The 27,062-nt window shown below is 66.7% G+C and overlaps 3 protein-coding genes across 11 annotated transcripts; 1 reads left to right on the top strand and 2 right to left on the bottom strand.

Moving 5' to 3' along the window:
* Positions 1-5,715: 5,715 nt before the first annotated feature.
* Positions 5,716-8,548, bottom strand: LOC115347478 (mitochondrial ubiquitin ligase activator of nfkb 1-A-like). Of its 2 annotated transcripts, none has more exons than XM_030028923.2 (5): positions 8,507-8,548; positions 7,960-8,099; positions 7,615-7,702; positions 7,413-7,533; positions 5,716-7,225 (listed from the first exon to the last, which is right to left on the bottom strand). In XM_030028923.2, the coding sequence occupies exons 2-5, from the start codon at positions 8,074-8,076 to the stop codon at positions 6,529-6,531; spliced, it is 1,023 nt and encodes a 340-aa protein (XP_029884783.1). In that variant the 5' UTR covers positions 8,077-8,099; positions 8,507-8,548; the 3' UTR covers positions 5,716-6,528. The 2 variants fall into 2 exon arrangements, with proteins under 2 accessions (XP_029884783.1, XP_029884782.1); XM_030028922.2 differs by having other exon boundaries at positions 8,417-8,528.
* Positions 8,549-9,310: 762 nt separating this feature from the next.
* Positions 9,311-18,035, bottom strand: ECE2 (endothelin converting enzyme 2). 6 transcript variants are annotated; one of them, XM_030028917.1, is made up of 19 exons: positions 17,938-18,035; positions 16,061-16,150; positions 15,524-15,668; positions 15,100-15,315; positions 14,876-15,000; positions 14,585-14,731; positions 14,442-14,507; positions 14,042-14,230; positions 13,483-13,625; positions 13,217-13,331; positions 12,854-12,964; positions 12,558-12,656; positions 12,388-12,465; positions 12,080-12,183; positions 11,660-11,770; positions 11,237-11,304; positions 10,395-10,585; positions 10,218-10,313; positions 9,311-10,094 (listed from the first exon to the last, which is right to left on the bottom strand). In XM_030028917.1, exons 1-19 carry the CDS (start codon positions 17,977-17,979, stop codon positions 9,918-9,920), a joined length of 2,313 nt encoding a protein of 770 aa, XP_029884777.1. In that variant the 5' UTR covers positions 17,980-18,035; the 3' UTR covers positions 9,311-9,917. The 6 variants fall into 6 exon arrangements, with proteins under 6 accessions (XP_029884777.1, XP_029884778.1, XP_029884775.1 ...); XM_030028918.1 differs by having other exon boundaries at positions 16,061-16,147; positions 17,938-17,979; XM_030028915.2 differs by lacking the exon at positions 17,938-18,035 and adding an exon at positions 16,226-17,314 and having other exon boundaries at positions 15,100-15,302; positions 16,061-16,167.
* Positions 18,036-19,586: 1,551 nt separating this feature from the next.
* On the top strand, positions 19,587-27,039 carry PSMD2 (proteasome 26S subunit ubiquitin receptor, non-ATPase 2). Of its 3 annotated transcripts, none has more exons than XM_030028912.1 (21): positions 19,587-19,779; positions 20,568-20,624; positions 21,017-21,181; positions 21,429-21,550; positions 21,931-22,155; positions 22,259-22,417; positions 22,698-22,842; positions 23,046-23,106; positions 23,395-23,541; positions 23,740-23,846; positions 24,240-24,367; positions 24,448-24,535; positions 24,768-24,930; positions 25,026-25,127; positions 25,213-25,358; positions 25,578-25,661; positions 25,796-25,964; positions 26,067-26,161; positions 26,331-26,457; positions 26,537-26,655; positions 26,737-27,039. In XM_030028912.1, the coding sequence occupies exons 1-21, from the start codon at positions 19,645-19,647 to the stop codon at positions 26,917-26,919; spliced, it is 2,727 nt and encodes a 908-aa protein (XP_029884772.1). In that variant the 5' UTR covers positions 19,587-19,644; the 3' UTR covers positions 26,920-27,039. The 3 variants fall into 3 exon arrangements, with proteins under 3 accessions (XP_029884772.1, XP_029884773.1, XP_040982836.1); XM_030028913.2 differs by lacking the exon at positions 19,587-19,779 and adding an exon at positions 19,975-19,993; XM_041126902.1 differs by lacking the exon at positions 19,587-19,779 and adding an exon at positions 20,115-20,136.
* Positions 27,040-27,062: the final 23 nt, after the last annotated feature.

The raw sequence follows: 27,062 nt of genomic DNA, 5'->3' as shown, positions 1-27,062 counted from the left end.
CATGCATCCGGGGGGAGCGGGGACCCCCCCGGCGGGGGGCGGCTCCGGAGCGCCGCGGCCCGGCCCGGCACGGCCGGGACAGGGACGGGGACCCCCGCGGCTGGTGTCCGGTGCCCGCCCGGTTAGGATGGGGAACCCCCCCTCCCCGGTCCCGGCCCCGGCCCCGGCCCCAGGACGGGATGGTCCCCCCCCCCCGGCACAGCCTTGCCGGAGCGGTCGCCCCGACTCGGGGGTGCCCCTGTGGAGGGGGGAGCCCTTGGCACGGCCGGGTACCCCCGGGTCAGACAGCCGAGGACCACCAGGCACAGACGGGCCCTCCCCCGGCACACCGAGGTGATGTCAAACAGACCCCCCAATATCCCCCTCGGGTCCCCCAGCCCCCCCCCCCCCGAGAATCCCCCACCCAGCTCCCAGCCTCCTGCAGCCCGGCAGGCTCAAACCCGCCAGAACCCCTGGGCCGTCTCCCAGCCCTGGTCTCCTCAGCCAGGTTGCCCCCAGCCCCCCAGTTGTGCCCCTTGCCCAGCACCCATCCAGGCACCCCCTCCCACAGCCCCCCCAGTGTCAAGGTCCCCCTTTGGAGCCACACTGGTCCTGCCCCAGCCCCTGCCAGTCTCCTTGGCCCCCCACGTGTGGACATGCATGTGCCTCTGTTTGTACACGTGTGCCCATTGCATGTATTTGGAGGACTGCGAGGGGCACACAGGGGTGATTCTGCAGGTGCCCATGAGCGTGGCCCATGTGGGGACTGTGCCCCAGGACGCCTCTTGCCCCACGGTTTGGCCCTTCCCTGGGGGCTCCCTGCGGAAAGGGGAAGGGCCATCCCCCGTGGGGACCTGCCATGGGTCAGCGAGGAGAGACCTACAAGAGTGGCCCCAGCGGCCCCCCAGACCCCATTTGTGTCCCCTCTGCACACCCCTGCTCCAAACCCACCCTGGCCTTTTCCTCCTGCATTTTCTGCTGCCAGGACAGTGATTGCACTAATTGGCATCGGTGGCCCTGAATGGCCTCACCTGAGATGCCCCATCCCGGTCACCTGGGGCTCAGGGGGCTATTAAGCCCAGGCTGGGGCTGCTCCTTCTTGCCTGAGCTGTAGGCACAGCTCTGGCACTGGATCTGGCTGGTCCCTGGACCTGGGGAGATGGAGGAGGAGGACAATGACCTGTGGGGGGATATTGATGATGATGGTGGTGGCAGCAGCTGCTGGTTGGAGAGGACCACCCTGTCACGGGGCAGCCCGGTTCCTGCTGCTCCCTCGCATCCAGGCCCCACCGCTCATGTGGGTGTGCTGGGCTGCAGCAAAGTCAGAGCCCTGCGTGGGAACGGCGCTTGCCGAAACCAGGACGCAGCCCCACACCAGCCCCATGAGAATGTCCCTCTGGGTGTCTCGAGGGGGCAAGGGTGGGGCCGGCCCTGTGGCCCATCTCTCCATGCCAGCATCTCCATGGCCTGAGATCCTGTTAAAAGGTGTTGCAGAAGACCATCAGCCCAGGCTGGTCCATGCGGGAGGGCAGGTACTTCTATTTTGGGAAGGCTTAACCTTGCCTTTCCCTTTGTGCTCGGCTCTGCAGAACACAGGTCCCCGCTGTCCCCTCCTAGAGCAGGGATGGGGCAGCAGTGCCCACTCTCCTGGCAAGGCAGTGCCTTTATTCCTGCCTTTGCTGGGGAACCAGCTTGAACTTTTTCATGTGACGGCTTCTGCTCTTGCAAAAAGCGCCCGGGAAAATAGGCAAGAGGCCCACGCTGAGATGTGGCCTGCTTTTCCCGTCGCCAAGCCCACGTGCCGCTGCCCGTGGGCAGGGACAGGCAGGCCGTGGCACGCGCGGGGCTGGGGGTGAGCGAGAAGAGGAGCAGATGGGCTGTGTGGGATGTGAGCGGGGCCGGTGCTGCACTCCGGGAGGGTTTCCAGCCCGGCAGGCTCCTGGGGAAAGGCTTGAGAGGGGTCACCCTGGGAATGGCCCTGCTTATCCCAGACCTGCACCTCTATCTGTACAGTGCCTTGCACCCAGGGGAGCTGCTTGGCTTGGCTGTGGGGTGGGGGGGGGGAAGCTCTGTGGGGCTGGCTGGGGTTTGGGGGTGTGGGATGGACCCTCCACCCAGCCCAGGGAGGAGGAGGGCCGGATTTGTGCCGGCACAGCTGGGCTGTAGGTGGGACAGGGCAGCACTGTGGCTCTGGGCGCTGCATCTCCTTGGGACATCTCTAATCTCTGGCTCACCAAGGGTGCTGCTGGTCATGCGTCCCTGGGGGGGAAGGTACCAGGGACCTAAATGTGGGTGGGTGGGCAAGGGGTACAGGAGGGACCCCACCCTCATCCCCTGCCAGTGCAGGTTACATCCCCTCATGGTGAGCTGGACCGCGCGCCCTCCTTCCCCTGGCTCTCATCCCACCTTCGTTATCCGCCTTTTAGCAGCCACGTAATCTCCTTTCTCGCTTCCTTTGCAGCCTTTTGTCCGACACAAAGCCAGCTGCAGCGGGAAGAAGGGGCTGTGGGAGTGGGAACCCGGCGGTTCTTCCTGCCCTGGCTCCTTAAACCTGGGCTGCAGCCCCCGAGCTGGGACACCTTACAGGTGATGCAAGGGCTGGGGGCCGGCCGTGACCCCCCTGGGGTGGATGTGGGGCCAGGCAGGGGCACACAGCCGGGTTCCCAGCTGCAGCGGGGCTGGCGATGGAGATCATGCTGCATCACCCAGCCTTGGGTGATGTTCCGGGAGCCCACTGGTGCCTGCTGTGACCCAGGCCCACAGCTGGACGCTGCCCCTGAGCCCTGCACCCTTGGTGGGGATTTGGGTGCCGGCTCCAGGTGCTGTGATGGAGATGAGGGGTTTCCCTGTAGTCACTGGTGCTTCAAGTGGTTTTACGGTGGAGAAACACCCTGTGTGTGCGCAAGCGGCTCGTGGTGGGTCATGTCCTGCCCAGACTCTGTGGGGAGACCCCTGGCCAGCGGGAATTGGACTGGATGGGAGCACGTGGTGGTCCCCGAGGCCTGGCAGGGACAGGGTGGGTGGCCTGGCAGGCAATGGCTGGATGACAGGGGGCTTGGAGGAGGCAAGAGGCATCAGCCACCAGACCTGGGGCTTTCTCTGCTGCAGGGCTGGGAGCCCGTCAGTGCTGCCTCTCGGGGCTGGGAGTGCCAGGGCTGGTGCCACAGGGCCGGGGGCTGCAGAGGCGTGCCTGGAGGCCGGCTCGGGTGTCTCCATCTGTGCTGCTTCCAGCCCTGCCAAGAAACGTGAAATGGCACTTCTGCTCCGCGGTGGCGGCAGCCGCGGCCCAGGGGCCTCGCTGAGCACCAGCTCCCTGCTGCCGGCACTGCCGCTCTCTCCGAGCACCCATTCCCAGCCCAGTGTGGGGGACTGGTGAAGGTCATCGACAAGGTCGGAGGTGTGACCATCCTTCACTATTGCTGCTGGCTCTCGGTAGCCAAAGCCCAGGTGGGGATGCTGCTGTGTGTGCTGCCTCTGCCACGGTGAGGCAGCTCCTTCGCATGGGTATTTGGAGGGAGCGGAGACACGCACCCGGGCTGGGTGCAGGCGGTGGAGATGGCCATGCCTGCCGATGGTCGTGGTGGCCTTTGTCACCATAGTGAGGAGATGTTGGGGGACAGGGGACAGGCAACCTGCTCAGCAGCTGTGCTGTGGGTGAGCCCAGGGCAAGCGTGCAAGAGCGGCGTGTTCCTCGCCCTATGCTGTCCCCGTCGCTGGTGATGTGGGAAGATGAGGCCAAAAAGTCCTCCGTGGAGGGACAGCACCTTTCCCAGCGAGGAAGGGCTCGAGCCTTTGCAGCAGGACAGCCAGAGGCAGCTAGCCAGCAGGTTGTCATTAGTGAGATGAATTTGTCTGTCTCAGCACACAGCCTGGCTTCAGGAAAAGGGTGCTCCCGAGGGGTCTCCGGTTATAAGTCGGGTCAGGTGGAAGGGGGGTGGCACTGTCCCCGTCCCTCACATGAGCTGCCGGGGGCACAGCTGCGGTCCCAGCAATGCCAGGGCTGCAGCTGAGCAGCTGGGGCACCCCCAGCGTGCTGCCTGGGGCAGGGGCTTCACGGAGGGTCCCCTGCCCAGACCCGGAGGGAGTGGGGAGCAGGAAAGGGGGGGGGGGGGGGGGGCTGACCCCGCTGGGTGTATGAACAGCCCTGCTGGGGTGTGAGGCTCCATCCTCGTCTGTCACCACATCTCTGGTCACCATGACAACAGACAGGGAGGCAGGCGGGAGCGGGCGGGCAGCCCTGGGGGGTGTGGGTGGGGGCCACGGGCACGGGCTGGCACCCACGGGGACCCTGCGGGTGTGTGGGGGCGGCTGGCAGAATGCCTGGGTCTCTCTTGGGCCCGGCGTGGGGGGCGAGGGATGCTGGGCAGGGCTCAGGCCAGGCACCGTGAGCTCCCTGCTGTCCTGCTCCAGACCAAAAATCCCGGGATTGGGGGGGCGGGTGGGGGGACACGGGACACAGCGGGTTCGTCTGGGGGCGCAGGCGCTGCGGCACAGCCGGGCAGCCCCTGTGCCGGCTGGTTTGGCAGGGCGAGGCTTTGGCTGGCGCGGAGCAGTTGAGTCACGCTGCTGCCCAGAGCGGTGCCAGGCGCAGGGCTGCTCAGCGGGGTCTGTGTCCCCAGGCCACCGCAGGGCCGGTGGCCTCCCGGGGCTGGCAGAAATCCGAGGGGGGGGTGTAGGGTAGGACTGTGCCCCAGCACAGGATGGCACCTTCCCTGCGTGCCTCCAGCACAAGGGGTGTGTTCCCTTCCCCGGGCACCCATGGGGACAGAGGGCAGCGGGTGGCTGCGGGTCCCTCTCTAGCTGTCCCCGTCCCCGGCTGGCTGCCGGGACCCGGGGAACGAGGCGAGCAGTCTCCGGGAGCACGGGCACCCCCCGCCCTCCCCGGCCCACGCACCCACTCGCGCCAGAAGCTCTTGGCACGTGGGGAGTGTGTTCCTGGCAGCCCGGCCCTCTCCCATCTGGTATTTATCTCCTTCCCGAAATCCCTCCTGCTGCGGGGGGGATGCCTGGTTCCGGGGGGGGGGGACCCGGGCCCCACTGCTCACTCTGCAGCGTGGCAGTCGCTGTGCTGGCATGGAGAAGAGGCTGGGCTGACAGACTGCGGGGGGGGTTGTGGAGGAAGGGACCCCCACACACACCCACACCCCAAAAATGCACATGGGTCCCAGGAGGTTTCACTGGGTGCTCTGGGGCATTGCAGCTGGCTGTGGGCCTGAGGGCAACCCCGCAGGGGCACCTTTGCCCCAAGCAAGCTCCCAGCCCCAAACTGGTAGCAATGGAGGCAGCTGCACTGGGGGGGGGGGGCACATCATCTCTGCCACCCCCAACCCCAGTGGCCTGCCAGCGTTGTCCCTCCCTCCCCAAATCCTGGGTGCCCCAAAGCCGCAGGAGCCAGGAGAGCCCGTGGGTTGCCTGGGCAACTGCAGCCAGGCAGTGATGGGGAGCGGTCCCGGGGAGCGGTTGCCATGGAGACCAGAAGAGCGCGATCACCTTGGCAACAGTCCTATTCCCCCCCCCCCCCCCCCCCACGTTGGGGCTGTATCCTGAGGAGATGCACCCCAGCCGGGGTCCCCTGCCCACCAGCCACCACCAGTGAGCGTGCACCTGGGCCAGCTCCCTGGGTGGGGAGGGAGGTGGCAGCACCCCCCACCCACCCCCGGGGGGCAGAGCCTTGGCTCCCGGCATGCCCCCCCAGCCCCCCAGCTTAATGGCGCGAAGGAAGAGGCAAGGCCGAGCTCGGCTCCTTGGCTTTATCACTCCACACACAAGCTGCTCCCGCACCCGGTCCTGGCCGGGAGGCAGGCAGGAAAGCTGGGTGCAGCGGGGGCCGGAGGCGTGGGTGGGCTCTGGGGCACCCCAGGGCTGTCCCTCTGCTCCAGAAGGAGAGTGGGGACCCTGTGAAGAGGGACGGAAGGATGCTGTCCCCCTCCCCGGGTGGCAAACCAGCTGGTGAAGAGGCATGCTTCATTGCCACCAGTCCCCGGGTACCCCCACACAGTCTGGGCAGCGGCTGTAGGCACGTGGATTTGGTGGGGGGAGGACAACGATGGCACCAAGGTGTGCCACTGTGGTGGCTTGGGGGAGTTTGGATCTCTGTCACCCCCACCATGCCTGCCTGCTCTGTCCCACCAGCCCCGGTCCTGCCCCTGCTGTCCTTTCCATAAAGCCACACACCGGAAAAGCAAAACAAAGGAAAAGTCCTGCGTGGCTTTGGGGCGGGTCAGGCCTCAGAAAGGGGCACAGGTCAAACAGCCGTTAGCCAAGGGAATCCCCCTGGTGTGGGGCAGGGGACTTGGCTCCTTGGCTCAGGCACTGAGTATGTTTCCCCCAAGCCTTCATGTTCAGGGGGGGTCCCTCTGGCAGACAAAGGGAGGATGAGGAGGCTATAACCTGCCCCCCCCCCCCCCCAAAACAGACAGGAGGGCTCATCAGGACCCCTGCTTCCCAACAGGAATCACACAGCTGCACGCGAGGGGACAGCTGAGATTTCTGCAGGCTCCAGGCTTGGCTTGGTTTGCGGTGCCCCTCCCTGGGCACCCCCAGGTGTTCTCAGGCCTGGTAGAGGGGCACCACGCGGTCAATAGGCCCCCGGCAGATGGGGCAGAGGCGGGTGGGCAAAGCCTGGAAGCAGCGGAAGCAGCAGCAGATGTGGCCGCAGCCCAAGAGGACGCACTCGCGGGGCCGCATCAGGCAGATCACGCAGGAGTCCTCGGGCCCCTCGTCCCCGGCTCCCTCGCCCTCCAGCTCCTTGTCCTCACGCTGCTGCTTGAGGCGGGCGCGGCGGTAGGCACGGCACAGGGCATGCAGGAGGACGGCCAGACCCGCCGCGGCGCACAGCATGGCCGCCCCCTTCCAGAGCCCGCTGGCCGACTCCAGCTCCGCCAGCACCGTCTGCCAGTCCCCCAGGCACAGGAAATATTCTCCCCCCTGGGCCGGCGGCTGGAGGTGCAGGGAGCCGTCAGGGTGCAGGGCCAGCTCCCCGATACCCGTCAGACCGGCCCCCACCCGCAGCATCTCCTCCGTCTCCAGGATGCCCTTGGGCTTCTCCCCGCTCAAGTACTGGCCCAGCAGGTCACGGAAGCCGTGGGCTGGCTGCTGGAACCGCTCGTACACTGTCTCCAACGGCAGGGAGACAGCTCGGAGCGGGCTCTCCACGCTCACTGGCATCACTGCCTCAGTGTCCGGCGAGGCCAGCAAGAAGGGGACGGTGTAGACCTGCTCCGAGAGCACCCGCTCACTCTCACTCCTGCAAGCGGAGAGTGCAGCGCTGGGATGTGGACAACGCGGAGGAACTCGGAGCTTGTGGGGCTGAGCCAAGGGTAGGGACTAGAGCCTTTAACCGAGCCACTTTCTGCCTCTCGACTGGCCCCAGAGGATGGGGGTCCGGACCCACTGGTGCAAGCCCACCCCTGCTGTCCCCTCCCATGGCTCACCAGCTCCGGGCCAAGCTGTTCCAGATCAGCCGATGTTCTTTCAGAAGCAGTTTCTGGATCACACCCTGCAGCCCCTCATGGTAATGGCTGGTGAGCGCAGCCTTGGCTGGCAGCACTATGCCTGAGGACCAAGGAATGCATCACGGCCAAAGGAGGAGAGCCCAGCCCCTGTCCCCGGTATGGGGCCACAGGGTCTCCTTACCTTCCAGGGCAACGTAAGGCAGGCACCTCCCATCAGCCGCAGAGACCAGTGCTGGTAAATCGTCGTCAACCTGGAGCTTTGGGGCCTCCTGCAAGAGCAGGGACTGAGTGTGAACACGGGCAGGGGCAGATGGGCTAGCAGGCACAGGGTGGGTCATGCGTGGCTTTGTGGGGATCTCTGGCAGGATGTGACCTGCTTGGTCCTGGGCATCGTGACATCAGTAGAAGATGCAGCAGGCTGCTGTCATCAGCGAGGTGCATTCAAATCAAAAGCTCTGGGCCAGGCAGTGCAGGGCAGCAGGGAAGGAACAGTAGGCATGAGAGAGCACCTGAGGGAGAGGGCTACCTGTATGCGTGCCACAACTCTGGCTTTCTTCCTGTACAGGTAGTAGAAGAGGCCGGAGAAGGCAAGGCTGGAGCCCAGACACAGCAGCTCCCCAGGTGTGATGGGCGGCGCGTCCATGGTGCCAGGCTCAGGTGGCACGCCTGCAAGGTGAGCATGTTGGCTGGGGGACAGGGCCGTGTCGGCCCAGAGGCAGGGATGTCCCAGTGTCCCTGTCCCCAGGGCAGCCACGTCCCACTACCCCTGTCCCCAGGGCACTGCCGCCCTAGGGCCAGGCCTGCCCGCAGACCCGGCTGGGGGCAGTTCAGCTCCAGTACCCACAAGTGCCCCACAGGCCCGGCCCGACCCAGCACCCCTTGCCCAGCCCGGGGTCCAGAGGCGCCCGTCTTGCCCTGCACCCAGGACCTGGCCGAGGCCCAGCACCCGTGACCCAGCCCAGGCCCTGCACCCAGGGTCCCACCTAGGCCTGGCACCCCCGGTTCGCTCCCAGCACCCCCAGTCCGGGTCCAGCACCCCCGATCTGGCCCCGGACCCAGCTCCCGGCTCGGATCCAGCCCACCAGGCCCGGCCCGGCCCGGCCCCGCCGCTGCCGCTCACGCCGGCCCGGCCCCGCCGCCCCCCGTGCCCCCCGAGGCCGGAGGCGCCCAGGCCCGGACCCTTGGTCCCGCCGCGCTGCCTGCTGGGAAATGGAGTGCGGCCCCCGCGCCGCAGCGGCGGGGCGCTCCGTGCCCGGAACTACAGCTCCCAGCGTCCCTCGCGCCGAACTACAGCTCCCGTCGGGCCGTGCGCCTGCCACTGACGGGACTGCAACTCCCGGCGGCCTTTGCGAGCCCCCCCTCCCGCGGCCGCTGGTCTCTGTGGGCCGGCGGGGTCCCAGTGCAGAGGCGGGGGTGGAGGGGGAGACCCCAGTATGGGGCTGGGGGCGCGGGGTGGGGAGAAGGTTCTGGCCAGGGCAGGCCCCAGGCGCTCTGGGGAGGGGGCTCGGCCACAGCCTGGCCCCAGGGCTGTATGGGGTCACCCGTGCTGTCACCCCCGCTTGGGGAGGCAACGGGACCCCTTGGCTGGCCTCTCCACCGGGGAGACCCCCACCCCACTGGGGCTGGGCTGGGGCTGTGGGGCTGAGGGTCAGCCCTGTGTCTGCCGTTCTCCTTCCCTGCGTGTCTGCTCCCCTCCCTCCGTCCCTCAAGACATCTCCCGCTCCCCTCCCTTGGTCCCTCGGGATTTCTCATCTCCTGCTCCTGTCCCTCGGGATGTCTCATCTCCCACACGTCCCCCGGCTTTTGAGCCACCTCCCGCTCCAGATCCCACCTCTCCCCCCTGCCCTGACACCGTGAAGGACCCGGAGCCGCCGGAGTAAGTGGAAACTGCTTTTAATCGTTAAATAAATTCAGCGACAGCCACCCACAGCTGAAGGCACCAGAGTCCCCGCTGCCGCCCGCTGGTCCCAGCAGAGGTGGATGGGGAAGCCAAGCCGGACTGTGAGGGGGCGAGGGGAGGGCAGAGCCGGGTGACCCCCAGCTTCCATCTCCGGCAGGTCAGGGGGCAGGAGCGGGGGGGGGCTCGGCTCTAGTGCTCTCCCTGGGACCCCTCTGACCTGCCTGCCTGAGGGGGGGACGTGGCACTGGGGGGGGGCTGAGCGGTGCCCGTCTCTAGCACGTCAGGGTTGGGGGGCAGAGCTGCATTTTGGGGGTGCTACGGCTTCTCTGCCGGCCGTGCCTGGCCCCAGGCCATGGATGGGGGCTGCGGTGGGTGCCCGGTGTGGGGCTGTGTGTGCTGGGGAGGGGGGCAGAGGTGGGGCGAGGCGGCGTGCGGTGTGTGCACAGGGGGGAACCGCGATGGAGGGTGACCTGGGGGGGGTGACCCCGCTCTCTGCCCGTGGGCCAGCTCCGGCAGCTGGCGAGGGCTGGGGTGGGGGACACAGCAGAGCATCACCCCCTCCGTCCCCAGCACCCTCCCCGTCCCTACCACACCTCACAGTGCTTGCCGGGGTTCATGGGGGAGCCCAGGGGGCAGCCGAAATGTTCGACAAAGTCCCGGGAGTTGCTGAGGGTGCCGATGACACGGTACTTGTCAGGGCTGTGGGGGTCGGTCACCAACCCTTCGTGGGAGCTCTCGGGCGTCCGGACGGAGCACCACACCTGCCAGAGCAGGAGCAGCCTCAGGGACGGGGGGCAGAGCCCCCTGGGGCGGGATGGGGGGCTGTGGGCTGGCTCCGAGGGGCCGGGGAGGGGTGGGGAACCCACCATCCCGCTCCGCCCTACCTGAGCGAAGCCCACGAAGAAGAGCTGGTGGTTGGTGAGCCCCAGGGCTGGCAGGCGCTTCTCCTCCCCATTCTTCTCCAGCCAGGACTTGTATGCCTGTGGGAGAAGTGCCCTGAAGCCCTGGGGAGGGACAGACAGGCACGGGGGTCCGTGTCCCCTCGGGACAGCGGCACTCACATTGTAGGCTGCCTTGAGCCCACCGTTGTCGGCGATGTTCTCGCCCAGCGTCTGCCGGCCATTGACCTTCTCGCGGTGGACGGTGTAGCGGCCATACTGCTCCGTCATGCATGCCGTCCGGTTCTTGAAGGCCTCCAGGGAGGAGTTCTGCCACCATGGCCGCAGGTTGCCCTCCTTGTCGTACTCCCGCCCTGCAGGACCGAGACGTGGCGTGGGACCGGGGGATGCCGGCCCCCTGCAGAGCCCCCGCTGCAGGGGGTCCCGAAGCAGGGTGGGTTTGGTGGGGAGAGCCCCAGGGGACACCGGGGGACCTGGCGCCTTGGGTTCATGCCCAGAGGAGATGGTGTCCCCCAGCCCCTGCTCCGGGTGGGCTCCGGCTGGGGCTCAGCTGTGCACTTGGGTCCCCAACCATCCCCCGGTGCATCCCCGCTGGACTTGTCACCCCAAATTCCCCCACTGAACCCTTCTTGGCTCCGGGGCTGCAGTGAAGGCGCAAAGCAGAGCGGATGCGAGAGGGACCCGTCCCGTGCCCCGCGGGGAGGAGGATGAGGTGGGGGCCGGGGCTGCAGACACCGTGTCCTCACCAAGCGGATGGAGCGAAAGCTGCACAGAGAAGCCGGGGGGAGCTATCGGCAGGTGCCACCTGGGGAGACAGGACGATAGAAGGGGGGGGCGGCCGGGGACGCACGAGCACGCATGATGCAATGGATGGCAAAGCGGGACCCCCGCGCGCCCGCGGCACCCCATCCCCACGCCAAGGGCAGGGGGTGGGTGGGGGGCCAAGGGGTGGGAGGGCGAGAAAGTGATGGGGGTCGGAGACGGTGCTGCCCACGGGCTCTCACCTTGGTCGTCGAATGCGTGGGTCAGCTCATGCCCCATCACCACGCCGATACCGCCGAAATTAAGGGCTCTGTGGGGCCATGGGAGAAAGCCAGGTAAGTGCGGGGGGGGGATGATGCCGTCACAGCCTGCCCCTGCACCAGGCACCCCCTCCGCAGCCTGGGCACCCCGTTTGTGTCCAGGGCACCTAGCAAGACTCTGCTCCGGTTGGCACCCAGCTGGGAATGAGTCCTGTTGGGGACACTGGTGGCCCCACAGGGACTTTGCAGGCTGTCTTGGCTGCAGGATGTAAAGCCTTGAGGGATCCTCAAGGCCCTCAGGGCTTTGCTTCGTGACTGTGGGGGGCTCTGTTGGGTGCTGGTCCTGATCCAACCCTTGCCCCCCCAACCCCAGGAGATGCCCCCTCATCCCCATGCCAGGCTCACTTGGGGTGGTTGCGGGCGTAGAAGGGAGCCTGCAGGATGCCAGCGGGGAAAACGATCCCGTTCTTGGTGGGCAGGTAGTAGGCATTGACGGTCTGCGGGGTCATGCTCCACCTGGGGCAGGGAGGTGGGACAGGGGACAGGCAGGGATGTGTCCCCTCTTCCCCCCACCCCGGCACCCTCCTGTGCCATCTCCCACCGTGGGTCCCCTGGCTGCCCTGCCCGGGGCTGGCATTGCTGCCCCTGTCCCGTGACCAAGGGACCCTGTCCCAGGGACAAGCCAGAGCCACCACAGGTGACCTACCACACTGTGCTACCCCTTGGGGGACCTTCCCCCCAGTGAACCAGTGCTCCCCAGGCCATGCTGGGGACAGTGCTGGTGTCACATCCTCGGCTCCCCCCCCCCCAGGCCCTCCTCCTTACTGGTCGCGGTTGGGGGGTTTCCGGAGCTGGTCAGCCATCACTTTGGCAGAAAAGTTGTAGAAGTTGAGCATGTTCTGGAAGAAGGAGTCCTCTGAGACCTCGTACTGGAAAGGAAGAGGAGGGATGAGGGGTCCACCAGGGTGGTTCACCCCACCCTGGCCAGGATGCACTCGGTACCAGGGTGGCTCCATTAATGCCCTGTCCCAAATGGGTCCCCCAAATAGGGACATTGCCCCACCATGGGGCCCCCCAGGACTTGGCGTGAGCAGGGACCAGACCCCCTCGCCACGAGCCGGGTGCGCCCCTACCCCATCATAGACATCGTCCAGCTCCTTGTTGTCCAGGATGAAGTCAGGGAAGCCGATCATGTCATAGATGGCATCGGCCTGCGTCGGGAGAGGCTCCAGCAGTGAGATGGTGTGGGGGGGCTTACAAGGACAGGGGGAGGTCTCCCACCCACTGCCCTCCCTGGGGTCACCTTCTCCTTCGCAGCCTGCCTGGTCTTCTCGTCCATCCAGTCCAGCTGGTCCAGGGACACCTCGAATGCCGCCCGGATCTCGCTGATCATCTCTTCAGCCTGGGGAGGGGAGGGACTGAAGCCCCCCCTGCCCGCCACAGCCCCTCAGGCAGGGACAGGGTGGGCAGGATGTGACCTCCCCAGGGCTGGGGGTCCCATTTCCCTGCTCCCCACCTTCCAGCCCTGGAGTTTGGGGGGGAAAAGGGGGGTTCCTGTGGATGGTGATGGGAAGGGTACAAGGGCAGAAGTGTCCTCACAATGGCCTTGCTGTCCCGGTCGAAGGTGGCTTTGACGAAGAGGGAGCCCAGGGCGAAGCCTAGCGTGTCGTCCGTGTTGGAGATGCAGGTTTGCCAGCGGGGCGTGCAGGACTGTGGGAGCGAGACGGGGGTCTGTGAGACCCTCAGCTCCCTTCCCTGCTCCCCTCCCTTCCCCCAGCCCAGCTCTGCCCCCTCCCCAGGGGGGAGATGCTCAGCAGCTAAATCCCCATCCCAAAAGATGATCCCTGGGTTCCCTCTGCAGCATCCAGGGCCCAGCATCCCAAGGACATCCCAAGGGCAGAGATGGTCCTGGCCGCTTCCAGGCTGAGGGCAGAGGGGGCTGGTCCCAGGGCCCCCCGTTACCTTCCTGGTGCCATAGAGCGTCTCCAGCAGCCTCTCCTGGGCTGTCTCGAAGCGCTGGTCCAGGCTGGAGGCCGTCTTCTGCACCAGGTTCCAGATCAGGTAGTTGTTCAGGACGCTGCAGGGGCAGAGAGACACCACGACTCGCCACGACTCACCACGATCCGTGGGGATGCCCCAGCCTCCGAGCCACTGCCGAGCCCAAAATGTGCCCCCGCCATGGGGGAAGCCCCAAATGGGGCACGGTCAGGGGCTCACGGGCACCTCACCTCCTGTCGGTGCCATTGATGAGGTCAGAGACCTGCTGGAGGTAGGTGTCCCCATACACCACCACGGGCTCCGTGTCCGCCAGCTCCAGTGGGGCCAGGGCGTAGGACAGGTAATCCAGCCAGTCGATGGCAGGGGCCAGAGCCTGGAGGGGACACATGGTCATGGCACCCGGGCGCTTGGCACGGCTCTGCCACATTCTGCCCAGCACCAGGGGATCCCCCGGGGCAGGGGCTGTGCTCCCGGGGAAGGTCCCAAGGTCCCTCACCACCCCAGATCCCTTTTCTGCCCCCAAGCACCTTCCCCATGGCTCGCTGCTGCTCCTAAGGAGGGGACCCTGGGACCCCCCCCATGCTGGGTGGCAGCTTCTCCCAAATCCTAACAACCTGGGGGGGACGAGCACCTCACTCCAGCACCCAGCGCATGTCCCAGAATGGATGGGGCTGCCCGGGGTGTCCTGAGGGGGGGCAGCAGTGGGCACGGACCCCTCAGTGTCCCGCTGGACAACCCTCCCCTCGCGTCCCCAAAGGCTTTCCCTGGGCTGCGCTGGGCCGTGCCCACCTGCAGCTCGGCAATGCTCATCTTGTGGTAGATCTTCTCGTCGTCCCGCCGCTCGGCCTGGGGCACGGTGATGTTGGCCAGCTGGGTTTCAAAGTCCAGCACCTGCTGCATCTGGAGGCGGGTGGGCTCCGGGGCCCCCCCCAGCAGTGTGCCCAACTCCACCATGTAGTCCAGGTACGCTGCCAGGACCTGGCGGGACCCCGAGCCCCAGTTCAGCACTGGCCGCAGCTCATCCCACCTCTCTGGGGGGTTCCGACCCACTGCCTGAGCACCGTGCCTGGGCACCGTGCCACCCGATGGGCAGGGTGCAGGTGCCAGGTGCTCCCCAGCGCTCCTCGCACCCCATTGCCATGGGTTTCCCCTGACTGCTGCCAGCAGCGTGCCTGGCACTCGGCCTCACCCTCTCGTTGGCGGTCTTGTTCAGGTAGTAATCCCGGGATGGGAGGAAAAGCCCCGACTGGTCCACCTGGGGGGAAAGAGGGGCAGCACGGGCAGCCCGGTGCCCCGCCGGTGCCCACCGCCCCTCGGTGCCAAGGTGCCAACCTGGATGATGTTGCTGTTGGAACTTTTGGAGTCTGCACCCACATACACCGTGAAGAAGGGGGTCGCCCGGTACGTGCCTGACACCATCTTGAGTACCTCCATGAAGCTGCTCTGGTTCCAGGAGCCGGTGACGTTCCACCCCCCGATCTGCCGGCAGACGGACCCGGCGCCTCAAGGAGGGATGGGATCTGTCCCCAAGGGCTGCCCCCTCCCCAGTTACGTGAAGAGCCAAACGAGAGATGTGCTGGGCACATCCCTGACAGCTCGGCTCATACGTGGATGGCCGCCCACCTTGTCGATGAGCTCCATGAGGGGCTGGGAGCCCAGCTCCTCTATCCTCTGCTCCTTGAGGCAGGACAGGTAGTACCGCTGCGTCTTCCGCTCCGCCTCGCTGCTGGAGTTGAAGGTGGTGTTCTCTGCAGGAGGCTGCGGGTCAGCCCCGGGGATGCCGGGGCTCTTCCCGCCTGCACCCGGAGGTCACCCCCCCCGCTGGCTGTGACCCACCCGGTGCCCACCTAGGAGATGCTTCATGATGGCCTGGTTCTGGTCCCAGATGCTGTTGAAGGTGCTCCACTTGGAGCGCCCGTTGGGCAGCGGGTTCCTCTTGATCCAGCCCCCGCATGAGTACTGGTAGAAGTCCTGGCACGGGTCCGTCTCCGCATCCAGGGCCTCCAGGATCTTGCTGGCCACCCGGACGCAGGCGTCCGTCAGGCACATGCTGTGAGAGGGATCTGGCAGGGAAAGCATGCCTGGGGCTGTGCGTGTGTGCCGGGGGAAACCAAGGCACGGAGCGGGGCCAAGCCCTGCCTGCACCCCGGGGCGGGCAGAGCACCCGGAGCAGGAGCCCTGCGCTGACCCGTCCCTCCCCATCCTGACTTGTTCCCCCTGGGTGGGGGGACACCGCTGCCGCCCCCTCAGGGACGCGGGGACCCTCCCTACCTCTGCGGTACTGGACGGCCAGGGTGACGACGGCGACGCCGAGCAGCAGTGCCAGGGAGACGGCGACGGCGCAGAGCACCAGCTCCAGCTGGCTGCGCGAGGCCAGGCGGCTCAGCAGCGGCCCCGGCCCCTTCTGAAACCCCACCTGGGCAGGAGCAGGACCTGCCATCGCACCGTGGGGGGGACCGAACCTCACCGCTGCCCTTCCCTCCCCTACTGCTCCCCGGTGCCTGGCTTGGCTGCGTGACGAGGTGGGGACCGGGGCATCCCTCCGCGGGTACCCAGGGCACCAGCCCCGGTGAGCCGGCAGTGGCTGCTGGCAGCCCCCGCAGCCGCAAGGAAGGACGATGGCCCGGGCACAATCTCTGCCGCATTTTGGCTGCCTCCCAGCACATCCCTGGGGACAGCCAGGGCTGGCTCGGCTCCCGGCCCTGCTCCCGCTGACCACCCGGCTGCGGGCAGGCTCCGGCTGAGGGCGAGGAGGGGGGCCGGGGAGGATGGAGAGGGGAAGGATGGAGGGGCCGGGGCAGACCTCACCTCCACACTGTCGGGAGAGACGCTGCCGTCCCCCGCCGGCTCTGGCCCCTCGTCGTCCTGCAGCGTGGCACGCTTGTAGTCGGGCATCTGCCGAAGGAGGGAGTGGGCTGGGATGGGGGCGTGGGGGTGGCTGCCCCCCACCCCGCCGTGCCCTCCGGCTCTTACGGCGAGGGCCGGCGCCCACTCAGCGGGTGCACGGGGGGGGCCGGGGCAGCCCCTGACCCCCCTCGGTGTGCCCGGGCCTCCCCCAGAGGCTGTCCCCAGCCCCGGGTGGCCCCGAGGAGCTCGGGGAGAGCTGCTGGCGGGGGGCTCGGGGGCTCGCGCCGGAGCATCCCTCCGCGTCGCCATGGCAGCTGTGGCATCAGCCCCGCCGACAGGTGCCACATCGCCACGGAGACGTGGTCCCCGCTGCCAGGCAACCGTTGCCTAGTGCCGCTGCCTCGCCCCTCCTCCCCCGCCTGGAACTTTCCATGCAGATGTGCACCGGTCCGAAACATCTGGAAGCGCCCTCCCACCTCATCCTGGCCCCTGGGAGTGCCCCGGGGCGCAGGGACGAGCCCATGTGGGCAAAGTGTGTGGGGTGAGAGGGGGCAATACAGGGGCTGCCAGCCCGCGGGGTGGGACCCCCTCACTGCCGGCCTTGCGGGGCGGCCCGGCAGGGGCTGCTTGCACCGACCCAGCCGTGAGGGCTGCTGAGGACTCAGCCAAGAGGGAGGTGGTGGAGCTGAGCCAGCAGCTTTGGGGGGGGGGATGAGCTGGAGGAAAAAGCTGGAGGCTTTGGTGGAAGAGAATCAGCAATGCTGCTGGTCGTGAGCCATCCTTAGGCTTCAGAGTCAACGCCCCGGCGGGTTGTGGCTCACCCTCCCGTCTGTGCTGCAGACTGAGGTGGATGCCCCGGGGCTGCCTGCAGGGCTGGTGTTAGGGGCCAGGAAGAAGCCGGGGTGGAAAGGATGATGGGCAGGGGGTGAAGCAGAGCAAGTGGCCCGTGCCCAGCTCTGCCCACTGCCACTCTGCCGGGACAGGGAGGGGGGTTCGCCAAGGGCTGCCGCGGTGGGAGGGTGTGAGGCTGGGATCGTCAGTTGGCAGGAGCCCCCCGCCGGGGCGGGTTCCCGGGAGCTGATGGCATTAGGAAGGATGGCTCAGCATCCTGTTGGAGCTCGGCCAGCCGGGCACCCCCACTGCCCCAGCTCCCCCACCACGCTCCTCTCCCCTCCCGGGGGGTCCTCATCCTCCTGGGCACCAGCTGGCAGCACCCCCTCCCCAGCACCTCCTGGTACCCTTGAGGCAGGAGCAGGACCTGCTCTTGGGGCTCCTCCTGCCCCCTCCGTGGGGCTGAGACCCACGGGGACAGGGCCCTCTGCTCCCTCCAGGGGTGCTGTCTTGGGGGGCACCCTACGAGCAGCATCACTGTACCCCAGGTGGGCTTCATGCCTCGGCAGAGCAGGGTCTGTGGGGCCGTCTCCGAACCGCCCCAGCTCCCCTTGCCCAACCCCAGGCAGGGGTTTGGGGGGTCCTTCCTCCCCCTTCTTCCCCCCACCTTGGGGGACGGGGACCCTCCAGCCACCCAGCTCCCCCGGCCCCACGCAGCCCCCTGCATCCCCCAGGCTCTCGCCCCCCCGAATCTCCCCCAGCCCCCCCTCCCAGCCCTTCCTCCCGCCGGCTCCCGCAGCCCCCCCAGCCCTACCAGCTCCTTCAGCCCTCCAGCCCCAGGGCTCTCCTCTGCCCCGGCCCCCTCCTGTCCCCCTCGCCCCCTCCTCCGCCCCCGGAGCCGGTGCCCCCCGTCCCCCCGCTCCTCCTGCCCCACTCCCCGCCCGCCGCCCCCGCCCTGCCCCGTCGCCGTCCCCGGCCCGGCCCGCGCCGCTGCCCCGGGCACTCACGGCTTGTCCGAGCTCCTGGAGGGCCACGTTCATCCTGGCCATCCCGGGCCGCCTCCCGCCTAGCTCCGCTCCCCGCCCGGGCCGCGCCGGGCCGCCGCCGCCGCCGCAGCGCCGCCTGCCTCCGCCGCCGCCATGGCCCGCACCGGGCGCCGCGCCGCCGCCGGGGCCGGGGCCGGGACCGGGGCCGGGCAGGGATGGGGCCGCGCCGGAGGGATGGAGCCGCGGGGGCTGGTACCGGCGGGGCGCGGCCCGCAGGCACCGGGCGGGGGCCGGCCCCCCGGGGGGTGGCTGGAGCGGGGACACCGGTGCCCAGCCCGGTCGCACCGCACCGCTCCGCTCCGTTCCGTTCCACCCGGCCCGGCCCCGCCGCCAAGGTGACTGCCGTGCCTGCGGGAGGAGCCCCGCACCGGCACCCGCACGGGACCCGCACCGGTACCTGCACCGGCACCTGCACCGGGAGCCACTCCGGTGCTTTGCACCCTCCCCAGTGAGGGAGGCACACCGGCACCGGCACTGGTACGGCGAGCAGCACTCGGGCTTGCTCAGCAGGCACCGGTACACTGATGCAAGTACCGGCACCGGGCTTTGGCACCCGGGGAGGGACACTGACACCGCACGGCACCGGGTACCGGCACCGGCAGCGGGGTGGTAACGGTGCGGGGCCGCAGCAGGCCAACCTGCCCTGGTACGCGGGCACACGCTCAGGTGGACGCAGACACGCACTGAGTGACACCCCACCCCTGGTACCCCGAGGGACCCCGAGGTCACCCGCAGGCCCGTGCGGCCGCACGCGGTGTGACGCAGTGGCACCCACGCGGGTGTGCGCAGCCACGGTCACCGCCGCCGCGGTGAGCGAGGAGGAGGCCCTGGCTGTGCACGTGGCCTTGCACCCTGCCTCGCCACCTCCCCAGCCCTGTGCCACCGCATGCCACCTGCCCGGTGCCCGGGGGGCTGCCAGGGGGGCAGCGGTGTGTGTGGGTGTCCGGGTACCCGGGTAGGGTCCCCCCTACCCTCCAGCACGCAGGGTGCGTAGCTGCCATGTGGGTGCAGTCATGCTTTGGAAAATGGCACTGGGGAGACTCCTGGCACCACACCAGCTGCCCGGGGGTTTCCTCACAGAGCACAGCCCGGGGTGCTGCCCGGTGTGGGGGGGAAGGTGCCCCCCCGGGGTGCCCGGTGGGGGTGGGCGAGGCGGTGCCACCTGCCTGAACTGCGAGGCCGGGGGCACAGAGCGGCACACGTGCGCAGGAGGGGTGGGTGTGTGTGTGTGCACGGGTGGAGGGGCAAACGGGGTACCCAAGGGTGTCCGTGGCGCGTCGGCTCTCCACCGAGCCCGCCTGCCCCGGGCAGTGTCACCTCACTTGCCCGGCTCCGGTGGCACCGGTGCCTCCTGCCAGGGCGGGGGAGCTCCGGGTCCCCGACCCCGTCCCCGGCTGCCAGCGCTCCCCGGCAGTGCCGGAGCCCCGGGAAGGGAAGGACCGGGCCGGGGCCCCCCCGCTCCCGCCGCCGGTGCCGGTGCCCGGTGCCCGGCGTTGCGCAGCGGCGCGGCACGTGGGGCCGCCCCGCCCCGCGCCCCGCCCTTGCACCCCGCCCCCCGCCCCGCCCCCCGGCGCGCGCCGGCGTCCGTCACGCGGCCGCCGGGCGGCGATTGGCGGCGGGCGCGTGCGGCGCGCAGGCGCAGAGCGGCGGGTGCGCGGCGGAGCGGCCATGGACGCGGGCGGCGGCGGCGGGCAGAGCCGGGTGCAGGGCGGCCCCGGGTCGGGCGGCGACGAGAAGCCCACGCCGCCCTGGGGCCGGGACCGCCGGGAGCCGCCCGCGGGGCCCGAGAAGGAGCAGGAGCTGGTGAGCGCCGCCGCGCCGCGGGCCGCAGCTGAGTCACGGCCCGGCCGGCCCCGCGTCACCGGTGGGGCGGGACGGGACGTCATCGCGCGTCACGGGGGCGGCCGGCACCCCTCTGGGGGCGCCTGCGGCGTCGCCGGGGCTCGCTGCGGCGGGGGCGCGTGACGTCACCGGCGGGGGGGGGCTCCCTCCGGCAGGAGCGCGTGACGTCACTGAGGCGAGGGGCTCCCTGCGGGAGGCGGGCCGTGACGTCTCGGGGCTGCCCGCGTGACGCAGCTGAAGGCTCCCTGTTCCTGGGGGGGGGCGGTGTGCTTGTGCGGTGGGGCGGGGGGCTCCGGGATGTGATGTCGCTGGAGCGGGGTGAGGGGAGCCGTGATGTGGTCGGGGCGTGCGTGTGACAGCGGGGACTATGGAGGGGTCCCCTCTTTTTGGCATGGGGGTGGCCTTGGCGCTGAGGGTCCCGGGGGGGCTGCCACCAGGTGGGGGGCTGCCTCTGGGTGGGGGGCTGCTGTCCCTGCCATGCCCCTCTCCGTGGGGGTGTTTCTGTGCAGCACAGGGTAACGGGGGAGGCGCTTCTCACCCCGTGGGAAGGAGTGGTCTCTTCGGGGGGGGTATCCCCAGTAATGGGAGCATTGACCCCCAGCAGCAGTGGGGCAGGATGGTGCCCTGGGGAGGGGGGGTTGCTGTGTCCTGGTCCCCCTGCAGCTTGGGGTGACAGCTGTACCCCTGTCACCCTGGGGATGTCTGCGCTGGGTGCCCTTAGCTCTGCTTTCTCCTGTGCATTTTGGCAGTCAGAGGAAGACAAGCAGCTGCAGGATGAGCTGGAGATGCTGGTGGAGCGCCTGGGGGTAAGTCTGTGCTGTGCCCCTCAGCAAGGAGCTGTGGAGGAGCAGAGCCCTGGTCAGGACTTGAGTCCATTTGTCCCTCGCTTATGGTCATTCCTTGTGCAGTGGAGATGAGGGAGGGTTTCATCCTGAGCAGGGCCCCTTCTTGTCCGCTGCAGTCTGTCCCTCAGTCTTGCTGCCTGTCTGCCCTGTGCCCAAGGGACCTCTGCCTCCCTCTTGTGTGGGTGGCTTTCTGCCCCGCTGTGGCCTCCCTCCCCAGCACCTGGGCTGAAGGAGGCAGCCCAGGCCAGGGGGAGCTGCTCTGCTCAGAGCCATGGCTGTATTTGGGGAGGGCTGGAGGGGTGGTGGTGCAAGAACCAGCCCCCCGCTCCCTGACTTGCAGCTTCTCTCTGCAGGAGAAAGATACGTCCCTCTATCGCCCAGCCCTGGAGGAGCTGCGGAGGCAGATCCGCTCTTCCACCACCTCCATGACCTCTGTTCCCAAACCCCTCAAGTTCCTACGGCCCCATTATGGCAAGCTGAAGGAAATCTATGAGAACATGGCTCCGGGAGAGAACAAGGTAAAGGCTCTTGGCCCGACCATCCCACATGGCTCGGGGGACGGTGCTGGGGCAGGTATTTGGAGAGCCCTCCAGACCCCATGGTCTAACATCATCCCCTGTGACTTGCTCCGGTGGCTTATAACTTGCCAGGGCTGTGCCTTTGCCACTTGTGATGGCTTGTGGGCGCAGGGAGGGTGTTGTGTCCCTGGCTGCCCCTTCTTCCCCGTGCCCAGCATGTGTCTGGACCTCCACACTCTTTCCCCAGCGCTTTGCGGCAGACATCATTTCTGTTCTGGCCATGACCATGAGCGGGGAGCGTGAGTGTCTGAAGTACCGGCTGGTGGGCTCCCAGGAGGAGCTGGCATCTTGGGGGCATGAATACGTCAGGTAAGCCTGGGTGGGAGCCAGACCTGGGGAAGGATGAGGGCTCAGAGGGATTTCCCTGAGCGCTTTGACTCTGGCCTGGCTGGGAGGTGTCCCAACTTGCTGGGCTTGTGTTCAGCTGCCCCTGTCATGCCTGCACATGTGTCACCGCATCCTCTATCCACAGTGATTGGGCAGCTGCAGAGATCTTGCTGCCATGGCCTCTGTAATCTCTGCTCTTAACCTTATTCCTCCTCTGGGCTTGTCCCCCATAAGCTCTTGCAGGAATGTGGAGCCCCCGTAAACAATACACAGCCCCAGCTAACTGGCAGCAGCTGCCCCCCCTATCCTTGGGGCTGGGCGAAGCTGGTTTCTGTGGTGGTGATGTCCCTTTGTCCCCGCAGGCACTTGGCAGGAGAGGTGGCCAAGGAGTGGCAGGAGATTGATGAGGCTGACAAGGCTCAGAGGGACACGCTCCTCACCCTCGTCAAGGAGATTGTCCCCTACAACATGGCCCACAATGCAGAGCATGAGGCTTGCGACCTGCTCATGGAGATTGAGCAGATGGACATGCTAGAGAAGTACATTGATGACAACGCCTACTCCAAAGTGTGCCTCTACCTCACCAGGTGAGGGGGCTTGGCAGGCTGAGGTGCTGGAGGGAGCCTGGTCCCTGGTGGGCCGAGGTTGCCTGACGTGGTTGTCACCCTCCTGTCTGTCTCCTCCTCAAAGCTGTGTAAGCTACGTCCCAGAGCCTGAGAACTCAGCTCTCCTGCGCTGTGCCCTGGGCATCTTCCGCAAGTTTAGCCGCTACCCTGAAGCCCTACGCCTGGCTCTGATGCTCAATGATGTGGAGCTGGTGGAGGACATCTTCACTTCCTGCAAAGATGTGTAAGCGGAGACTCATTCCCCGCCCTCTGGGCCCTTCGTCATCGTGGTGGGGCATGGCTCCCTGTCTGGGCGAAGCTGGGTTGGATCCTGCCGCCACTGGAGGTGTCTGGGGGTTTGGACTGAGACTCTTGTTCCTGAAATCAAGATGGGCAAGAGTGGGTCGTCTCTGGGCTGCTCTTGTGTGCCTCTAGAGCAGGGCAGGTTGGCTCGCCGTTTGGTGAACGTGTGTTTGTGGGTGGCTGGGGTCTGGGCACTTGTGGAACATCTCCCCTCTGTGCAGAGTTGTCCAGAAGCAGATGGCCTTTATGCTGGGCCGCCATGGGGTCTTCCTGGAGCTGAACGAGGATGTGGAGGAGTATGAGGACCTGACCGAGATCATGTCCAATGTCCAGCTCAACAGCAACTTCCTGGCCTTGGCCAGAGAGGTGAGTGTCCCAGCTGGGAAAAGAGCCCTGGGCTGCCTCCAGCTGTGGCTGCCCTGGCTGCCTGGCTCTGTGGCAAGATCTGGGAAGAGGTCCTTCATCCCTATGAGCTTAGCCAGGCACCTCCTGGAGAGGTTGCCCTTGTAGGACAGCTGCCCTGGGGTGTGCTGACCAGGAGGTAACCCCCTTCTCCCTTGTCTCTGCAGCTGGACATCATGGAGCCCAAAGTGCCGGACGATATTTACAAAACCCACCTGGAAAATAACCGTAAGGGCTTGTGTTATGGCCTGTTGTCTCTGCCTGTGGGGAGTTTCTGGGGCTGCAAGGCACCTCTGGGCTGGCACAGTCAGCTGTGTATCCTGAGGTGGGCAGTTGGCCTGCTTGTGGTCTCTGACCTGGTGTGGAGCAGACCCGGCTGCCTGCTCTGGATTTGGGCTTCTCCTTCCTGCTGGTGGTGGGACAGGTCCTCATCCCCCCGTGGCATGGGATGGCTGTGCAGTGGAGGGCTGGCAGGGCCTCTCTTGCTGCCTGGCTCACTCTGACATCGTTCCCCAGGGTTCGGAGGGAGCGGTTCTCAAGTGGACTCAGCCCGGATGAATTTGGCCTCCTCCTTTGTGAATGGCTTTGTGAATGCTGCATTTGGACAGGACAAGCTACTGACGGACGATGGCAATAAATGGTTGTACAAGAACAAGGACCATGGTGAGGGAGCCGTCTGGGCAGGGGCTGGAGGTGCCCCTAGGCTTGGGGTTGCTACCCTGTCTCTTTTGGGGGCCTGCTGAAAGGAGGGCTGCGGGGCATGGCTGCCGCTGGGCTGCCCCGTCTCCCTGGCCACCACCTGCCCCAGGCAGGGCACATCGATTCAGGGCTGACGTGGGTTCTTCTCTCCTGGAACTGCAGGGATGCTGAGTGCTGCAGCATCACTGGGCACGATACTGCTGTGGGACGTGGACGGGGGGCTCACGCAGATCGACAAATACCTGTACTCCTCAGAGGATTACATCAAGGTTGGTGGCACCGATCCTGACACGGGCTCTATGGTTGTGTGGGGCAGCCCTGCTTGCGGGTTGGATGTGCGGCTGGCTCGGGGAATGGTTGACCTTGCCTTGGTCTGCTGCATGGCTCAGCTCCTGCCCAGAGAGGGGTTGGATGCCGTGTTTTTGCGTGGCTCACAGAAAGGCAGGGAGCTCTTGGGGACTGCCTGAGGCACCTTTGGGGTCCTCTTGTCACAGAGCTATGAGCTTTGGACCGCTCAGCTGGATCCAGAGTGGCATTGATCACTTGGTACCAACTTGCCTATCCCAGGGAGTGGGTGTAATGTGTGGGGTGACATCGGTCACTGGCTGGCAGGGAGCTTTGTGCGTTGGTGGCCAGTGTGTGATGGTGCTTCTGCCTTGCAGTCAGGAGCCCTCCTTGCCTGTGGCATTGTGAACTCAGGGGTGAGGAACGAGTGTGACCCTGCCCTGGCCCTCCTGTCTGACTATGTCCTCCACAACAGCAACACCATGAGGATTGGAGCCATTTTTGGGTAAGGGCCTAACCCCAGCCTTCCCTGTGCTGCGCAGGGAGGTGCAGCTCCCCCCTCATGCTCCCCTGGACTCTCCGCAGGCTGGGGCTGGCGTATGCGGGCTCCAACCGCGAGGATGTCCTGACTTTGCTGCTACCTGTGATGGGAGACTCCAAGTCCAGCATGGAGGTAGGGAGCGAGGCAAGGTTCGCCTGGGGTTCCTGCTTCCTCACCCAGTCCCCAGCAGCTCCTGTGGATACAGGGGCTGTCCTGCAGACGGTTTGGGCTCTGGGAGCAGGGCAGCATGTCCCTGCCTGAGGTGCTCTGCCAGAAGAGCACGACCCTGTTTGGGGGCCAGCTGTGGGCCAGCTCACTGTGCACTGTTCCAGCATGTAGCATGTCTCCTTCTCTCCTTCACCAGGTGGCTGGCGTGACCGCCCTGGCCTGCGGGATGATATCGGTGGGCTCCTGCAATGGGGATGTCACCTCAACCATCCTCCAGACCATCATGGAGAAATCAGAGACGGAGCTGAAGGACACATATGCTCGGTGGCTGCCGCTCGGCCTGGGCTTGAACCACTTGGGTAAGGCTGGGCAGTGCTGGTGGCTCATGGGTTGGGTGTCGGGGTGGGAGCATCCCTCCACCGATGTCCTCTAACCACCACGCCTTCCTTGGCAGGGAAGGGAGAGGCGATCGAGGCCATCTTGGCAGCATTGGAGGTGGTGTCAGAGCCGTTCCGCAGCTTTGCCAACACGCTGGTGGACATCTGCGCCTATGCGGGTGAGTTGGGCTGATGAGGCAGGGGAGGCAGGAGCGGGTCCCGGGCCCTCTGCCTGCTGATCCTGGCCCTCCGCTCTCCCCTCAGGCTCGGGGAATGTCCTGAAGGTGCAACAGCTCCTGCACATCTGCAGTGAGCACTTCGACTCCAAGGAGAAGGAGGAGGACAAGGACAAAAAGGACAAGAAAGAGAAGGAGAAGAAGGAGAGCTCAGCTGACATGGGGGCTCACCAGGTGGGAAAACATGGGCTGGGACCCATGTCACAGGTGCAGGAGCTGGCTTTGGAGTGGTCCCTAAGCCACTTGCAGGATCAGTGCTGGAGGAAAACAGCCCCCAGCAGCATCTCCTGTTCTCCCTGTCCCCCTGGGCTCAGGATGGGCACAGGGGCTGTGAGAACTTGGGTTTTGGGCTGGGTGCTCCCTGCCTGGCACTCAGTGCCTGTGTCCCCACAGGGCGTAGCAGTGTTGGGAATTGCGCTTATTGCCATGGGTGAGGAGATCGGCGCTGAGATGGCCCTGCGCACATTTGGCCACCTGGTGAGTGACACCAGAGGGGACAGCACAGAGCCGGGAAAGGGCCCTGGGAATAGAGACTGGGTCTCGCTTGACATCTCTGTAGACCTTGCAGCCCTTGGTAAGCTGGGTCTAACACCTATCTACCCTCTGTGCAGCTGCGGTACGGGGAGCCCACCCTCCGCCGTGCTGTGCCCCTGGCCCTGGCACTTATCTCTGTCTCCAACCCCCGGCTCAACATCCTCGACACCCTCAGCAAGTTCTCCCACGACGCTGACCCCGAGGTCTCCTACAACTCCATCTTTGCCATGGGCATGGTGGGCAGCGGTAAGCCTGGGTGACAGCCCAGTTTGGGGCTCATGGCGGGGGGGGGAGGTGGGAGACCCAAACCGTGTACCCTACTCTCTGCCTGCACCCCCTCTTCCCCAGGTACCAACAACGCCCGGCTAGCAGCGATGCTGCGGCAGCTAGCCCAGTACCATGCCAAGGACCCCAACAACCTCTTCATGGTGCGGTTAGCCCAGGTGATGATCCCATGCTTGCTGCTTGTGGGGGAAAAGGGGCAGGTTGGGGCCCCTGCCCTGGGTGTGGGAGGGGAGTGGTGTCCTGGGTGTTCCACCCTCCTGCCAGGCAGGGCTGGGGGTCCCAGGTGTTACCCCACTGCTCTCTCACGTGCTTTCTCTGCCACACCAGGGCCTGACCCACCTGGGCAAGGGGACGCTCACCCTGTGCCCCTACCACAGCGATCGCCAGCTCATGAGCCAGGTGGCCGTGGCCGGGCTGCTGACCGTCCTCGTGTCCTTCCTGGATGTGCGCAACAGTGAGTACTGTGGGCTTGGCACTCCTCTGCCCCGCGGGGTGGGAACCACTCAGCCCCTTTACTTCTGTCTCCTCTCCAGTTATCCTGGGCAAGTCCCACTATGTTCTCTACGGCCTCGTCGCTGCCATGCAGCCCCGCATGCTCGTCACCTTCGATGAGGAGCTGCGACCTCTGCCTGTGTCGGTTCGGGTGGGCCAGGTAAGGGGCAGCCAGAGCTGGGGATGGGATGCTCCGGTGTCCCTGCGCATCCCCGGCATTTACCTCGCTCTTCTCTTGTAGGCTGTGGACGTGGTGGGCCAGGCAGGCAAGCCCAAAACCATCACTGGCTTCCAGACTCACACGACGCCGGTGCTGCTGGCGCATGGAGAGCGGGCAGAGCTGGCCACGGAGGAGCACGTGCCTGTGACGCCCATCCTGGAAGGATTTGTTATCCTACGCAAGAACCCCAACTACGACGTTTGAGCCGAAGGGGGGGCTGGGGGGGTGGGTAGGTGGTTTGGGAGGGGAGGAAAAAACCCTAGTTTGTTTGTTTGTTTGTTTTTGTTACTGAGACTCAAGGAAATAAACTCTGGGGAGACACTAGTGCTGTTGTACCCTCTGCATGC

This window comes from Aquila chrysaetos, chromosome 10 (genome assembly GCF_900496995.4).
Source record: "Aquila chrysaetos chrysaetos chromosome 10, bAquChr1.4, whole genome shotgun sequence".
Lineage (NCBI taxonomy): Eukaryota > Metazoa > Chordata > Aves > Accipitriformes > Accipitridae > Aquila > Aquila chrysaetos.
This window is presented reverse-complemented; position numbering and strand designations above follow the sequence as displayed.